General features: G+C 38.2%; 1 protein-coding gene across 14 annotated transcripts in view; it reads left to right on the forward strand.

The window, feature by feature from the left end:
• The window catches only part of Dock9 (dedicator of cytokinesis 9), a 259,631-nt gene that overhangs the window by 208,163 nt on the left and 34,273 nt on the right, over positions 1-17,195 (forward strand). For 7 of the 14 annotated variants that reach the window (XM_070002693.1, XM_070002701.1, XM_070002691.1 and 4 more), the window contains exons 38-43: positions 1,236-1,372; positions 10,115-10,230; positions 13,400-13,537; positions 13,663-13,845; positions 15,373-15,486; positions 15,588-15,803. In XM_070002693.1, coding sequence (XP_069858794.1) covers positions 1,236-1,372; positions 10,115-10,230; positions 13,400-13,537; positions 13,663-13,845; positions 15,373-15,486; positions 15,588-15,803 — 904 coding nt within the window. Of the gene's footprint in view, positions 1-1,235; positions 1,373-1,901; positions 1,946-10,114; positions 10,231-13,399; positions 13,538-13,662; positions 13,846-15,372; positions 15,487-15,587; positions 15,804-17,195 lie in introns of all 14 variants that reach the window. The other 7 variants (XM_070002702.1, XM_070002697.1, XM_070002695.1 and 4 more) reach the window with 2 other exon arrangements.

Consider the following 17,195-nt stretch of genomic DNA (forward strand, 5'->3'; position numbering starts at 1 on the left):
GAGGAGGGTGAACACTGTATTTTGTAGCAGAAAAGCACTGTGCTGGGTGTGCTTCACACCCCCTTGCAGTTATTGCCATATATGTCACAAGATAGCATTTGGAAAAGGTTGTACAACTAGAATTTCAATGCCTCAGAGCTTAAAATGGTGAATGTGGGAAGCTGAAGATTTCTTCCTGACAAAATATTTTAAATTGGGTTTTGTGAAGTGGTTGACTTTCTTTTCCACATGGGTATAAATTTTTTCTAAGAAATCTGACTTTATGAGCCTCTGTATATAGTTGCATTTAATATGGACTACATTAAAAATATGATAGGCAGAGGAAGATGAGAGTGGAGATGTGTTACCTTGTCCCATGTGCTGTGGAAAGATATGTCCTGCCTTATTCCAAAATCACCATGGTTTCTGCTGCATGAGAAAGAGATCTTGAGCCATGATGTGAATGTTGTCAGTTTCTGCCATCCCCAGTGGTCCGGTTATGTGAACACGGGGCCTCCTCCTTTCACTTGGAAACCAACCACCCAGAAGCATGCTGTTAGTGATAGTCCATGCATGTCCCTGTTCTCCTACACACAGTAACACAGCAAGGGGCACGGTTGGCTTTGGGACAGGGGACAGGTCTCATTCCAGCACGGGTCTTATTTTCCATCTGCTCTGGTGATGGTACACAATAGGAAGTCAGCTGTTTGATTGCTAACCCAGATCACTCTTCTGTTTTCTCTACTTGACTGCTGACAAGTTTAACAAAGTGTATGGCTCTTCTTCCTGCTTGGGTAAGAACAAAAGTGTTAAAACTGCCTCATCTACTCTGTCCCATTGCATGTTTGTTCTGTTTCTTCCAGTGCATTTTTTCCAAAATAGAAAAACATGTTTTTGCTCTTTTAAACATATGTAATCCATAAAGGTTCACGATGTTCTGACAGTTGTTAGAACACCCGCCTGTATAAAGCAGCACATTGAAATGACGTTCACTGTTTTAAAAGTTGCGTCTCCAACATACTTTCTAAAAACTGAGGATGTCTGTGCTTTGGCTTGATTTTTTGCTTCTTTGTTGTTAGGTGTTTTGCTGTGAACTCTGTAAGATCTGCCTCCTGTTTGTGTCTGGCTGCTCAGCTACACTCCATCAAAGCGTGGCCCTATCCCCTGTGCTGTGTCCTAGCTTCACTAACCCTCCTATCTTGCTGCAGAGTAACACATCTAACTTTTGCTTCTATCCCATCTCACTCATGTTGCAGGAACCAGGAGGGGTTGGGATCCATAGTTCATGATCGAAAATCTCAGACATTGCCTGTTTCCCGTAACAGAACAGGAATGATGCATGCCAGATTGCAGCAGCTGGGCAGCCTGGATAACTCTGTCACTTTTAACCACAGTAAGTCCCATGACATACCATCATAACAGCCAGACATCTCACTGCCATCTCAGAGGATAGAGCCCCGGCCACACCATATCACATCACCAACTTGATTTTTCTTCCAGCTCAGAGCAAGTAGGATGAAGAGATCATGGCACAGATCCATTCTCTGGAGGAGAGTCTTGAGCACTGGGGAGTGACATAATGTGGAACATGGTCAACTACAGCTTTATCCTTAAAACGTTAGGCCTTTTGCCCCATCCTCCAAACAGAATTGGGCAAGTTTGATGGCCAAACATTCTCCCATGTTTGAATTCATGCCTGTAGCCAGTTTCTCGTTGATTTTCCCAGTGCCTCCTGAGAAGATCTGGGATAGATTCCTTCCATCTCTATCTCATGCCAGTAATTGATCAAGCATCCACATTCTGACATTCCGGCTCTGAATGTATGTTACACCTTACACTGCTGTGAAAACAACGCCCTCGAATCAATTTGTGAGGGTGTGGAAAAGCGTCCAATAACGAAGTGACTTTTTCTGTGTTTTCAGTGTGAGAAAGATATCAAGTGTGCTTGGGATTTCTGTAGACAATGGTAAGATTTAATCAGGTTGAAGTCTGCTTTTAAGGCCGCTTCACTTGCAAACCAAGACTTTATTCATCTTGCCTTCCTAACTTTTGGGGCTTTTCTAACTTCACAATAGAGATCTTGCCAATACATGGGAGCATATTTTTAATCTACTTTTATCAGTCACTAGAAGAGATGTGTCATCATGTGCTATTTCTAGAAATATTAGCATTTCATGTGCTTATGGGTTTCTGAAAGCAAAAAAACCTAAAAGATTTCAGCTTTGCAGCCCATAAAAATTAATATGACCATCTATAATAAATCCCATTTCTCTTAGTGTCTCTGAATTACTTCATCTCCTCTGCAAGCATGACGTAACTAGTCATTGTTTCACCTTGTCACTTACTGGTTATCATTCCAACTGCTGTCTTTCATACCTGAATATCAAAAATCTTCCTATCATTTCTAATTACTGTGATTTTTATACCTTTTTCTTAATATACTTTAAGAGTAAAGACATTATACTCAAAACTTATATTGGTAATAGTTCAAAATAATACTATTACGGTATCAAATTACAGCACCTCCCCACATTTGCACCCCAGCAGTTAAACATAATGGTATAACCCCTCTACTTCTTTTGAAGCTTAGTTAAATCAGTATTATGTAAGTCTGCCACACATTGACTTGATAGCCTTAAAACACTAGTTCTAAGGTCTTCACTTAACTGTAGGACACACAGGGACACACTTCAGGATACAATACTTGATTGTTGAACTTCTTGTTTTAGCTCTGAAGACAAGGGATTGAAAAAAAACAAAACCAGGAGCCTTGGGGTTTTTTTATTTTAATTTCCTATTTAGCAGCAGAAATAGGTGATACTTCTATTCACCAGAGTGTTTATATAATAATACGTACTTAAACCTTAAAATATTAAAAAAAATATGTAAGCAGACAAAGGTCCTACCTCCAAAGGTAGTGTTTTAAGAAAGAGAAAATAAACAAAAACATGATTAACAAATAAATGATTAACAAATGAAGAAACAACCTTAATATGCAGAAGCTCCTCCTGCTGCAAATTTTTGGTGGTATTTTGAATCAGAGGAGAGAGACAGCTGGCCGCGTGTTGCTGCCAAAAGCCATGGTTGATTTTCATTCTTTCTTCCTGCTACCCACAGAGAGCCTGTCTTCCCTACCTCCCTTCCCTTCCATCTCTCTTTTTAACTTTTATCTATTTTTTTGGTGACACATTGTCCTTGGTCACATTTTCTCCTACTTTTCCAGGAAATAGTATATTGCTGATTCAGCATTTGCATGTGATTCTACAATTCCTTTTCATCCTGAGTTGGTTCTGATGTTTTGTAAATTAGCCTGTCTTCTCCTAGAACTCAGTCTTCCTTGCTATCTCTTACTCTGATTAGGCTGAGTGGCTTCAGCTTTTCCTTCACCAGCTCTTTGAATTCCATATGAAACTCTGCCTGAAACCACAAGAAGAGTATATGACTGGATTATGTATACACATGTATGTGTGTGAACATGTGTATGCATATGTATACACACTTGTTCATTTACATATGTACCTAGGTATTCTGTGGGAAATGTGTGACCATGTATGTCTCATTGAGAAAAAAAATCTTTACTTAGCAATCAATACAATACCTTCTCTTGGGCCAACCAAATGTGACATACATCCAACATGCAAGAGACCTCCAAGGAGACCCCAGAACTGAAAATGAATTTCCTCCTGAAAATAAAAAATAGGAAAAGACTCTATATCTGCAGTATCCATTTTTCCTCTTCCTTTAGGCTCTGTCAGACCTCAGTTTGACGAGCAGGGAGCAGCAAAGGCCCAGGAGAAACAGTTCTTTGTAGGTGTGGCCATCTGCAGCATCGGGTACACCTATGAAGAGTAGGTTGTTGAAAGAGACACTCTGTGCTACACATGTAACTTATCAGAGACTTAAATTTAGTTTTTAATATGGAAGAAAATAATGAAAATGATCCTACCTTGACCAACTAGTCCTAACTTTAGAACACTTAAAGAACTTGGGTCATTGCCCAGGTAGATCAGTATTTTAGCATACTTAGACACTGACTTCTTTCATGTAACCTGTGTCAAAGGACAGACTGGGAGTTATAGCTACATATAAAACATGAATAGCTCCAATTGAAGGTGAAACTGAATGAAGACTGATTGCAAATAAGGGATACACTTACAAATATATATAAAATACAAGTATATATAAAATACATTGTGCTTGCATTGATATCATATATTGTTCTGGTACTCTTAAGTTCATTTGCATAGAATTCATATTTCCCACTGGTATGATAGGAGGGAAAGCTGGCCCAGAAGTAGGAACATCTGAAGAAAACCTGTAATTTATAGAGCCTAATATAAGAGGCATTATAAGACCACTAGGTCAAGTTGCAGAGAACAGTTTCAAATCAGTGTCAGAAAGCATTTCTCAACTGAACTGCCCAGGTGTGGTCTGTGTGTGGCACATGCTAAGCTGTCTATTAAAGCTGGTGTGGGCACCTGTAGCTGGGGTATGAACTCAAAGTGGATGAGGCCCTTTTGGAGATATTGTCCTGATCACTTTAGCATTGTGTATGAAATCAGACACCCTGGCTTGAGGTCTCATGTAGCACTAAAATTCTCTGCTATCTGTGAAATGCAAATTAGCAGGTAGATGTAGGTAAATAGTTCTTATATGTGAATACATGCATCACTGAATAAAAAAGAACATTTTTCAAAAGCTTCTAAGCATGCATAATATATCTTAAAAATTGGGTAAAATGTATTTTGATATTTTAAACATATAACCTCAAGATAATAAGTATAAACCCATATTTCTTTGATTCTGAGACAGTTTTGTATATTTTCTTTTTTTTTCTTTTTTTTTTTTTTGTTGGTTGTGGGACTTGAACTCTGGGCTGAACGCTGTACCTAAGCTCTTCAGCTCAAGGCTAGTGCTCTACCACTTGAGCCACAGCAGCACTTCCAGTTTTCTGATGGTATATTGGAGTTCACAATCTCACAGACTTTCCTGCCCTGGCTGGCCTTGAACCACAACCATCAAATCTCGGCCTCCTGAGTAGCTAGGATTACAGGCATGAGCCACCAACACCTGAGTTTTGTATATTTTCTAGTGTTTCTGAAATCAGAATGTATATTCCATCTCATATGTAGTAGTCTTATCATGGCTTTGCTTATTATAATTGATGGATCTCAGGATTGAGAAAGTCAGGTAGAGTGCCCACTTAGTCATGTTAATGTTCTTAAAGACAAATTTAGAGTGTGTATTTTTGCAATTTTGGGTCTGTATCACACTGGATACCATTTTCAGAAACAGATTGTAGTACTCCATGGAAAAGAGAAAGTTGATGGCATGATACTCACATTCTAATATGTGAACTTCTATATTAGCCTATGGTAACAAATCACATAATTTTTGCTGTAGTCTATTGTTCCTGACTCCACATTCTACTCTCTGCCCAACTCTGAGGAAAGCCTTTTTTTTCCTTACTGATATTGAGATTTGAACTCAGGAACTTACAGGCAATCTACCACTTGAGCCAGGTCTCCAGACCTTTGGGCTTCTATACTTCTTTCAGATAGCATCTAATGTTCTTACCTGGACCAGGCTTGCTCTATTTACTCTTCCTATATAACCAGAATGATAAATACTTGCTACCATGTCCCCCCCAAAAAATTAAAAATAAGAATTTTGATTTTACAAAGGGAAGGTAGCTATCAAATAGAAGCATATCTATGAGATGTGAATCTGACTTACTCTTCTCTCTCAGACTTCCTCTGACTGTCAGAAAGGGCATGTATGTGGGTCAGGTTTCTATCCTGCCTACTACATCATCTTCAATGTCATGTCAGTGGGGAAGGAAGAAAAGTTTTCTTCGTCTTCTTTTTTTTTTTTTTTTTGGTCAGTCGTGGGGCCTGAAAACTCTTGGCCTAGGTAGGCGCTGTCCCTCAGCTCTTCAGCTCAAGGCTAGCGCTCTATCACTTGAACCAAAGCGCCACTTCCAGGAAGAAAAGTTTTAAGTGTTCAGTTGAGCTATTCAAATAAAGTAGAGGAAGGTTAACGAAATCTAAACATAACATATCATAGGGAGTGTCTCATTTTTGTTCCTCATGTACCATATATATATATATATATATGATAGATAGATATAGATAGATAGATAGATAGATAGATAGATAGATAGATAGATAGATAGATAGATAGATAGATAGATAGATAGATAGGTTTTTTTTTTCCTTGTCAGTCATGGGTCTTGAACTCAGGGCCTAGGTGCTATCCCTGAGTTCTAATGCTTAAGGCTAGCACTCTATCCCTTGGAGCCACAGCTTCACTTCTGGTTTTCTGGTATTTAATTGGAGATAAGAGTCTCATAGAGTTTCCTACCCAGGCTAACTTTAATTGGAGATAAGAGTCTCACAGACTTTCCTACCCAGGCTAGCTTTAAACTGTGATCCTCAGATCTGAATAGATAGGATTATAGCTGAGGTTACAGGTGTGAGCCACCAGTGCCTGGCTCAAAATATTGTGATTTTTTTGGGGGGCGGGGGGGGGGGGGTCCGGTCGTGGGGCCTGAACTCTGGGCGTGGGCGCTGTCCCTCAGCTCTTCAGCTCAAGGCTAGACCTCTACCACTTGAGCCACAGCGCCACTTCTGGCTTTTTTTCTTTTTGCTTATGTGGTGCTGAGGAATCAAACCCAGGGCCTCATGCATGCAAGGCAAGCACTCTACCACTGAGCCACCTTCCAGCCCGATATTGTTATATTTTAAAAGTAAGTCTTTTCCTCAGAGTAACAATAGAACTGAAATTGTGTAAAGTTACACAATAATGAATGCTACAGATTTCCAAGGTAGCTCACAGCAGGCATGCCAGGATGGTACACTTGTGAAGTCCTACACTCTGTTCCTGATCAGCAGGACCAGAGGAAATTCAAACAGTGTTCAAAGGCACCATTGCCCACTAGTGGACATGAGCATTATTTGCACTGCACTCCCTCTCCTGCCAGAGTGAGAATCTGCTTTCAAGAACTTGCTAACTTTGATTTAAGAAGTTTCACTAGGACTGGAAAGGTGGCTCAGTGGTAGAGCGCTTAAAGCGTCTTGCACACTTGAGGCCCTGGGTTCAATTCCTCAGCATCACATAAGCAGGAAAAAAAAAGCCAGAAGTGGCGCTGTAGCTCAAGTGGTAGAGTGTTAGCCTTGAGCTAAAGAGCTGAGGGACAGCGCCCAGGCCCAGAGTTCAGGCCCCACGACCCGCCCCCTCCCCCCCAAAAAAAGAAGTTCACTATCTCTTACTAGTACTTTCTTGAATTGTGTCATTTTCCTGTGTTATGTAACATGTTACTGTTGGCTAAAGCCTTCCCTGATATGCAGCTCTGTTCCAGGTCTTAGTCCATGACTATGAACAGTCTCTCTGTGCTGCCATTTCATTTTATAGATTTTTGAAAATAGACCTAGCTCAGGAATTCTTTGATTTTTGAGATGGAACAGTGTGGGGAAGAGCACAGGTATGACATTGGAGCTAAAGGAACCATTTTTTTAAATATTTCTGTATAGCTCAGAGAAAGACAGACTGAATTAATTTGAATCTCATTCTTACTCTTAGGGAAATGGGATAAATGGCATTATGTGTGATGTAATAACTTAGAGAAATTGTATCATTACCACATTTTCCATAATGTATGCATAATTATATAAACTCAATTAGCATAGCACTTTGGTTGCCAAATTCTAATTCTTTAACTGTTCCAGACTTTTAGCCAGGAATAGACAAAAATCGGTAGAAATTCCTGTGTAGGCCATTTCATTTATAATAGTCTCATGGTTACACTAATGAATAGCTTAATCAATAGAGAGAAAAGGACAGTTTTGTGCAGAAAAGGTATTAAAATAATCAGCAGGCCAAGTTCCTTGTTAAAATTTAACCTAGACCAAAAAGTATTTGGGGTAAATGGCAGCCTACCATAAATGTTCCCTTGATGTGTGTGAAAATTTTGGTTGGCCTAATAGGAGGTATTTTTGTTGGTTTTGGTTTTTTGGTTCTCTCTTAGCATGACTTGTAATCATTTTCACAGTGGTCATCAATCTGTATTTTTCATCTTTCATCATATCTGTGTCTTACCAAACCTTACTAACCAAAGTAAAGGCTTGACTTACATAAAGGCAGTACTAATAATATTAGTACCCCAATATCCATCTTAATTTTCTGGAGATTTCTTACCCAAAACATAAAAAGAGGGCTGGGAAGATGGCTCAATGGTAGAGCGCTTGCCTTGCATGCCTGAGTCCCTGAGTTTGATTCCTCAGTACCACATAAGAAAAAAGAAAAAAGCCAGAAGTGGCAGTGTGGCTCAAGTGGTAGAGCTATAGCCTCGAGCTGAAGAGCTGAGGGACAGCGCCCAGGCCCAGAGTTCAGGCCCACGACCGGACCCCCCAAAAAAAATAAAATAAAAAGAAATAGAGCTAGTATGGTGCCAAATGTATCACAGATCCTTATTTCAGAGGGTCACTGGCTCTGCCAGAGACAAAGTAGTACAGTCTATAAACAAGAAACCTCACAACCTCCTCTTTAAAAATCAAGTACTACGGTGTGCTTCTTTAAAGCCATTCTGTAATTCTAACATTAACTGATAACAGAATGATGTCATTCTAGTTACTTTTTTTTCTCCTAAAAATATGTAGTTTAATACAATCACCTGATAGGAGTTTGAGGTGTAAGTTCTACTTTTCCTCATTACTGATCTTAAGGAAATACCTAGGTTTTCTGAACTTCATTTTTCTGATCTGTTTCCTAATATCTTCATCTCTGGAGTGTTCAGAAAATTGTCAGTTAATAAATGTTTTCTTTTTACTCCTTGGATAAAGACAATGCCTTATGTTTTATTATATTGCCATCTTTCTGTACAGTCTTGATCAATACTGTAAACATCTTTGCATACCTATTTGTATTTCTGCTAATGCATACCATTTCATGATTTAATATCTTAAATTGTATGTCAAATTGCATTTATAATAGTACCAAATTGATTTTGTAGCCACTATACAGGTTTCATTTTAGATTTAAATTATATATGATTAAGCTAAACTTACATAACAGAGTCTTCAAGTCCTTTCCTTCTCTTAAACATTTCTTTCAGATATATTGGCTTTTATGCTTTTATTAAAGCAAGTAGGATACTTCACAGCACAGTCAACTCTTGATTATCATTCAGGATTCTAGCTATTAATTCAAATCTTGATGTTATTGATTTGATGCTTTTATGTGTGTGTGTGATAGACCAGGCACTGGCACTAACTTTTTTGCTCAAAGTCTAGCACTCTAACACTTGAGCCACAGCTTCACTTTTAGCTTTTTTGGTGCCTTATTGGAGATAAAGAATCTTACAGACTTTGTTGCTTTGAACTGAGATCCTCAGATCTCAGTCTTCTGAGTAGCCAGGACTATAAATGTTACTGTTATAGCACTAACTATGTATCAGCCATTATCCTATTCACAAATGTTAATGAATTTAATCCTGACCACTACCCTTGGAAGTAGATACCCTTATTACCATCCTACAGATGAGGAACTGAGATACAAAGAGGTTAAATAACTTGCTCAGTGTCCCACAGCTAGAAAATGGTGGAGCTGGAGCTGACAACCAGTAGCCTGATTTCAAGTCCATCTTCTTAATCCCTGTGCTGTCTGCTGTCTGTCCACATGGGAAGCTTGGAAAGTCTCACCCACCCTCAGTACTTCCAACATTCTGACAACTCAGTCAAGTAGCTATATTGATCATTGCCTGTCTTGGTGCAAGTCCTGGCTCCACTGTTTACTACCTGTATGATGAGTTGTTTGCTCCTATTTCCTTATCTGCAAAAAGGGTTTAATAAGGTTCATACTTCATAGGGCTATTGAGGGATTAAATGAAATAATACATGTGTTCTTAAAATCATGGCTGTTATATAGGAGGCACACAATAAATGTTTCCTAATGCCATTGCCCTTCCATAGTTGAAAAAGATTCATAATTAAATGGAAACATTACTAATACCACTCTTTCTAGACAAGGCCCAGAAGAGGGTCTCTGTAAATAATCAAAAGTTGACTGTGACTCTCTCACTCCAACAACTTCGTTACCAGAAGCACTGGGTATTAATTCTGTGTTGTAATTCACACAGGCTATGGTCATTCAGACGCAGATGTTCTTCACCAGTCTCTATTGGAAGCCAACATTGCCACTGAGGTTTGCCTTACGGCCTTGGACACACTGTCTCTGTTTACACTGGCATTTAAGGTGTGTATTAAATACTTCATGGGTAGAGTTCTACCTGCTATATCCATTTGGCTTATTAAGCTCAACTAGCACAAATATATGACATTGTAGTTAGGATTTTTCTGGGAGCAGTGTTTCATTGTGATTTTTCACTTTAGCTTCTGTTTATGCTGCTGTAAGGAGACCATGAATTCTTAAGTTAATTTAATGAAACTTTTATAGTGGATGGCTTTAATCCCATGAAATAAAGCTTCATTAGCCTACATATGCTGAGTATGTGGCAATAGAGGAAACAGTGCTGGAGGCAGTTGACATTTGGCTAGAAGATAGCACTTGCCCTAACCCCTTGAGATGAATCATGGGAACCTAACCAGCCATTTCTGCCTTGACTATCTCTAAACATGTCTAAATGCTATAGCAGTTAAATTAGGTATTTATAGAGTACAGAACAATCAGCTACAAACCCATTCAGCTTTTTCAGATGTTTTGTTATTGTGATAAAAGTGTTTCTGGGATAAAAAAAAATGAAAAGGTCTTTGTGTATATGTGTGTTGTTCTTAAATTTTAGAAATATATAAGTAATTGGAGATGAGTACTTCAAGCCACTATCTTGGTATTAGGAACCTAACACTTCTCATTCTTGCATAATGATTACTTCCATTGTGGCATAGAAAGGGGAAATTGAGTTAGTGTTAATATGCTATGAATATTAAAACAATATGTTTCACTGCATGGGTATTTAGGATAACCAAAGTCATTCTCTGTTTAACTTGTCCCAACTACTTATAAAGCACATTGCTTTAGTGGGGACAGTAAAACAAACTAGTAACCCCAAACTTATATCACCAGGTTTTAATACTGTTTTATTCCCCTTAGTAGCCCTGTTGTTCATGTCTCCCATAAAATGTTACTAGGAACCTTAGTTGAAAGATGATGAACTACAGACCTTCATGGGATAAGTCTGGGAAGTAGTAGTCTCTCCTAGTCACTCTCCAAGAGTGGTCTCCAGGTTGGCAATAGTTACCACCCCTGGCAACATGTTAGAAATTCAAATTCTCAGGCCCCAGTCCAGACCTCCTGAATCAGAAACTCCAGATGTGAGACCTAAATCCTCCAGCTTGAGAACCTTGGATAATTTTTCATGTAAAAGTCTATGTACAGAGACCACGAAGATTCTGAATATGAATAATTGGTATGCACACATGCCTCAGTACTAAGCATGGATCCTTTAGTCCAGAACAACAGTGGCAACATGCCCTTCACTCTGGCTGGGGCCACTGTTTTAATATATTCATGACTTAAAAGGGTGTATTTCATAAACTGAAGTAGTTGCATGCAGGAAAGTATGGTTTTTCTTGTGGCTCTCCTTTGGTGTCTGTTAACATAATCCCAAACTTATGTGAACCTTTCAATATTTAATGTGTTCAAAAATTTAATATGAAATGAAGTGAATTTAATCTGAAAATGTATTTTTAGCAATTCTATTTAAAGTCTTTTTAAAATTTGAACTGTGCCATAATTGCTAATACATAACTATTAGGAGTAAGTAGAACTAAAAGAGCAGGGCACACATAGATAACAGTGGTCTCCATGAGGGGTTTGTGATTGATCTATTTTAACATCCAGCCTAATATGCACAGATAACATGAGACATAGGTCGTAGTTCATAGCCATTGTTAGGAAAACAAATGTGTTGTGAAAAGTAAGGTTTCTAAACTATGACTCCTAGGAAAAATGGTGTTCACATCAAAACATATAAGTGATGGATATAATTGTGTATGTGTGTGTGTGTGTGTATACAGCTTCTCATAGTTGAGAATTATATCACACTCATATAATTAGTCAAATTTAATTAGTAAGTTTTCTCTCTAAATTGTTCTGTTTTCATATGATATGACAATATAGTGCCTCAGTACTTAATAAAAGATCACTGAATTCCTGGTATTTTATCATCTGTGATACATCTGTCCTGACTGAACCTGAAATATATTTTTTTCCTTGAGTCAGATTTTCCTTCCAAATAAGATGAAGTAAATCTTGCTTTGAAATGTGACTTTGGCCATAATTTGCTATGTAGCAAAATCATTTAGCCATAATCTGCCTCTGTTTTATTTGGCCATATTGTATGATTGGTTTGAAATAATCTCTTGAGATTTTTTTATTAACCATCATTTGGGAAGGAGGAGACAGTACTAGGGCTTAAACTCGGATATTTAACCTTGCGAATCAAGCTCTTTGTCACTTGCTTCCAGCTTCATCATTGCAGTCATTTTTACCTATTTGTGCAGCATGCGTGCACATCTTTCCAAAAACACATGCCTTTGTTCAGACCACCTTGTCATATATTTAAAGCACCATATGTATTTGTACACAATACTCCAGGCTGACTTTTTGCTGGTGTGAACCTGCAGCTGCACTGTATATTTAGCCATGATGGGAGCTTTAACTAACCAATATTCTAGAATGCTGAATTAGTGTGAATATTCTGCTGTGGTGACGAAATTTTGAAGAACTGTTGAAAACAATTGATGACAGTCCTCTTGCTTGATAAATCCATGAAACATTACGAACCTACTAGCTGCCTCTAACTGAACTAAACCACAATTTCTACTCGTTTACAGTAGTTGTGCAGAGTCACTTTTAGAGTTACTGTTTTACAGAGAGAATACTCAGGATGAATTCTGTACATGCTCTACTTTACCAAATTGCCTGATTATTGAATGTTTAGCAGAATGCCTGAGAAACCTGATTAGGGAGGGACTTCACGTTTAGTGGACCTTCTTCATGTTCCTTACTTTACAGTCTCCTCCTGCTACATACATCTCATAGTTAGCCAACTTCTTTAATACCACTCCTCTGTTGGAATAAGGTCTTACAAAAATCACCTCTGTACCAGTTGCTGATGTATAGTAAAAAGAAGTAAATCAATAGAAGCCAAATTAATACTAAGCAACAATGTTTCTGGAAACTATAGTGTAATTTTCGGAGAGATCCCCAAAGCATAAATGTACTAATAATTTATTTTGTTCTACTAGGGCTTTTTGCGCTTTCCTTGAGGACTTGTAGTAGAATTTGTTTAAATTATAAGGGTTTTTTTATGCTTGAAATATGTAATCGTTGGGCCTAAAAGTGGTAGAGAATCTTCTAGAAATGCAGGCATGCTAATGATATTGTTAATGTGTGTTTTAAGAACCAGTTGTTGGCTGATCATGGACACAACCCTCTCATGAAAAAAGTTTTTGATGTCTACTTGTGCTTTCTTCAAAAACATCAATCTGAAACAGCTTTAAAAAATGTCTTCACTGCCTTAAGATCATTAATTTATAAGGTAAGCTGCTTCATTAGTGATGGTCCTACCTGGCAGTCATACTTTTTCCTCCTTCTAGTCAGAGTTGAGGGAGCATCAATGAGCACTAACCTTGCTGCACTGTGTATACCTTATGTTCCATCTAGTTTCCCTCGACGTTCTATGAAGGGAGAGCAGACATGTGTGCCGCTCTGTGCTATGAGATTCTCAAGTGCTGTAACTCCAAACTGAGCTCCATCCGAACTGAGGCTTCCCAGCTGCTCTACTTCTTGATGAGGAACAACTTCGACTATACTGGGAAGAAGTCCTTTGTCCGGACACACTTACAAGTGCGTGTGGTTTAACTTGGCAGTACAGACTCAGCTGGTACAATCCTGTTTTAGCAAGAAAACTGAGTATATTTACTGGTTGAGCTCATTATAAATATATCGTAAAATCTGGCCTGAGGTGAAAAATTTAGAAGTCAAATTTCCTGGCTTGATTTGCTTCATGTCCCATACTATCAGACTCTTGCCTAGACTATATTCTATTTGTAACTTGGTGTTTAAATATAGAATAAATATTGAACTAGCTGAAATTCCACTGAAGCAAGAAATAGTAGAATCTATGTGAGGTAACCAACTTAAGTAAGAAACAAAAGACCAAAGGAGTTCTTTTCTGTCTTCTCTTTCTGAACACATTTGATGTCTCTTCAGAGTTTTTTCATTTAGATGTTTTACATGTTTTTTTAGCATCTATATTCTCTGAGTTGAGAACCAGCCACAGTAATGACAAGTCTTATGTACTTTTGTAGATGTTTTGTATACAGACATATAGTAAGAGTCCCTTCGCTATCTCTTTATTTGTTCCCTTTCTGAAGCAGTATTTATTGTCCACATACGACATGCTAGGATTCATGAACAGAACAGCCTCATGACCTTTATGGAATGTAGTTAGATAGATGTCCCAGACAAATCCGGAAAGCCCTTGCAACAGTATGGTCAGTGCTCCCATGAGGACTGTGTATACACGAGGAGTGACTGACTGGGGATTATGGATACCAAAGGAGCCTTCCCAGAGGACTTGAAGAATGTAGAGGGGTAATGGTAATTCCCATATGGGAAGCTGGAAAAGTTCTTTAATGTGGAGTTTGAAACACAGATGACACATACAGATACATTGTTACACATCTAAATCTTTGCATATTTGGAGGAATTTCCTGGACTGTTAAGAACAGATCATGGGAATCTAGACCAGAACTAGAGAAGATATTATCAAATCTAGGACAGAAAGGAGGTTGTCCTAAATGAGAAACAATGAGTTTGGAAAGAAGAAAGGATTGTGTTGATAATACTTACTGACTGAAATAGGAGGAAGTAAGAGATGGAAAGAAAAAGAGGAAGTAAGGATGGCCTCCATCTTTGAGTGGAAGCAGTTAGGTCAGGATAGTAGTCAGAGTGAAAGGTAGATGTCCCCATTTCACAGTTAATGAATACACATTCTGATGAAAAAAATGCAAAGGATTGTTCACCTATTGAATATTTAATATATATAAGCTCACAATAAAAACTGAGAAAGTAAATAATAACATTTGTTTTTATTACAAAAAGTAAGTATCCAGGAGATAGGAGCTATCTATTTCTACATTCTTCTACAGTTCCTTTATTAGCATTTTGTTTTGCAAACAAATTTTATCAGTAAGGCAAAATCATGTTCTAGAATAATTTTATGAAAGTCATAAAAAGACATAGACATTGTTTCCTACCCTGGAATAATCACAGCCCTAAACATCTCAGTTTTGCTCTGGCCTTATATTCATCCTGGGCACAGAATCATCTTAAGGTAAATTGATTTGTCCACATTTCTGTGTCCCTAAGGTCATCATTTCTGTCAGTCAGCTGATTGCAGATGTTGTTGGCATTGGGGGAACCAGATTCCAGCAGTCCTTGTCCATCATCAACAACTGTGCCAACAGTGACAGACTTATCAAGGTAAGCAACCCAGCCTCTATTTAACATTCACCTTCAAGACTCTGTCTTAACATGTACCAGGATGAAAGCCACATGTCCTTTCTCTCTCACCCTTCATGTAGCACACCAGTTTCTCCTCTGATGTGAAAGACTTGACCAAGAGGATCCGCACAGTCCTGATGGCCACAGCCCAGATGAAGGAACATGAAAATGACCCAGAGATGCTGGTAGACTTGCAGTACAGTCTGGCTAAGTCCTATGCCAGCACTCCTGAACTCAGGAAGACGTGGCTTGACAGCATGGCCAGGATCCATGTCAAAAATGGGGATCTCTCAGAAGTAGGTGGCTCTGCCAATTTATCCAGGCCTTTGAGAAAACCATTTATGCCCTATTTGTTCACAGAAGACAATACTGAGAAAAAATGTGCTATTAATCAAAGGAAACTCTGTGGTACCTTAGTACATAATTTAATCTTAATGCTCCGCTCAGGGTGACTTCATAGTTTTACCTGAGAAAACGATAAAGGATATCTCTGTGTAGTCATATAGTTAACTACTAATTAAAGTATACTCCATTTCTACATCAAAATATGTTATATTTCTAAATTTCAGCTATTTTTATGAGTATTTTTTCTGTCATTAAGAATGATAAGGATCACTGTCTCCTTGTGTGGATGTAGAAGATATTGAAGCATTCCCTCTGTACTTTTCAGTCTGTAGGACATGGCTGAAAGTTGGATGTGGACCCTTGAGATAGACTGAATCCAAGATTTGACATTTCCCAACTCTGAGCCATTTTTTTAAACCCTTTATTTTTTGTTGACATCCTATGTAAAATGAGAAATTAAGGAAAGCTATGGACTATCTGCAGGTTCTACGTTTCCATGAGAATACTATTCAGGATTTGCTCCTAAGACATTTGGGTATGACCAGCAGTGATACTAAAGCAAGCATGCTGTGACTTTGAAATTTCTATTACCATTTCACTTACGATTGTACTCTAAAACTAAAAATTTTTATGTAACTTTTCATTATTCAAGAAGTCTACTGTGCCAAAAGATACATTGTTTTATGATAAATTTAACATAAACTAACATAATGATCATGATGAAAAGAAATTGGAAGTAGTCATAGTAATAGTAGTAATTTTTCTTAATTCTCAGAATTTAAGCCGAAAGCTTTTAAGTATGATGTGTGTGACTAAGTATCTTTAAAAAGAAAGGAATTCACTGAGCATCACTTGTATTAGCTCCTTGGGTTACCCTCATAAAGTAACATAAACTGAGTGACTTAAAGCAACCAATGTTTATATTCTCACAGTCTTGAGGCTAGAGTCCAAGATCAAGGGGTCAATAGGGCCCCCTGAGAATCTGTTCCTTGCCTTTCTCCTAGCTCCTCCTGTGGCTGCCATTCCTTGATGTTCATTGACTTGTGGACATACCATTCTGCCACCACTGTCATAGGTCATACTCCCATGTGTCTGTATTTCTGTTTCTTTTCTTTTTATGGCATATATTAAGTTTAGGGACCACCCAATACTAGTATGACCTCATTTTAACTAGGTACACTTATAACAACTCTATTTGCAAATGCCCCACAGTTGAGATCCCAAAACAGTCATGAATTTTGGGGAGACACTGTCCAATCTAGTATACTATATAAGACACTAATGGGTGTCTGGTTTTGTGTACTTGCTCAATAAACTCTTGCATGCCTGGTTCTGCTGTGCAC

Source organism: Dipodomys merriami, unplaced genomic scaffold, assembly GCF_024711535.1.
Source record: "Dipodomys merriami isolate MVZ:Mamm:240054 unplaced genomic scaffold, mDipMer1.0.p SCAF_6, whole genome shotgun sequence".
Classification (NCBI taxonomy): Eukaryota; Metazoa; Chordata; class Mammalia; order Rodentia; family Heteromyidae; genus Dipodomys; species Dipodomys merriami.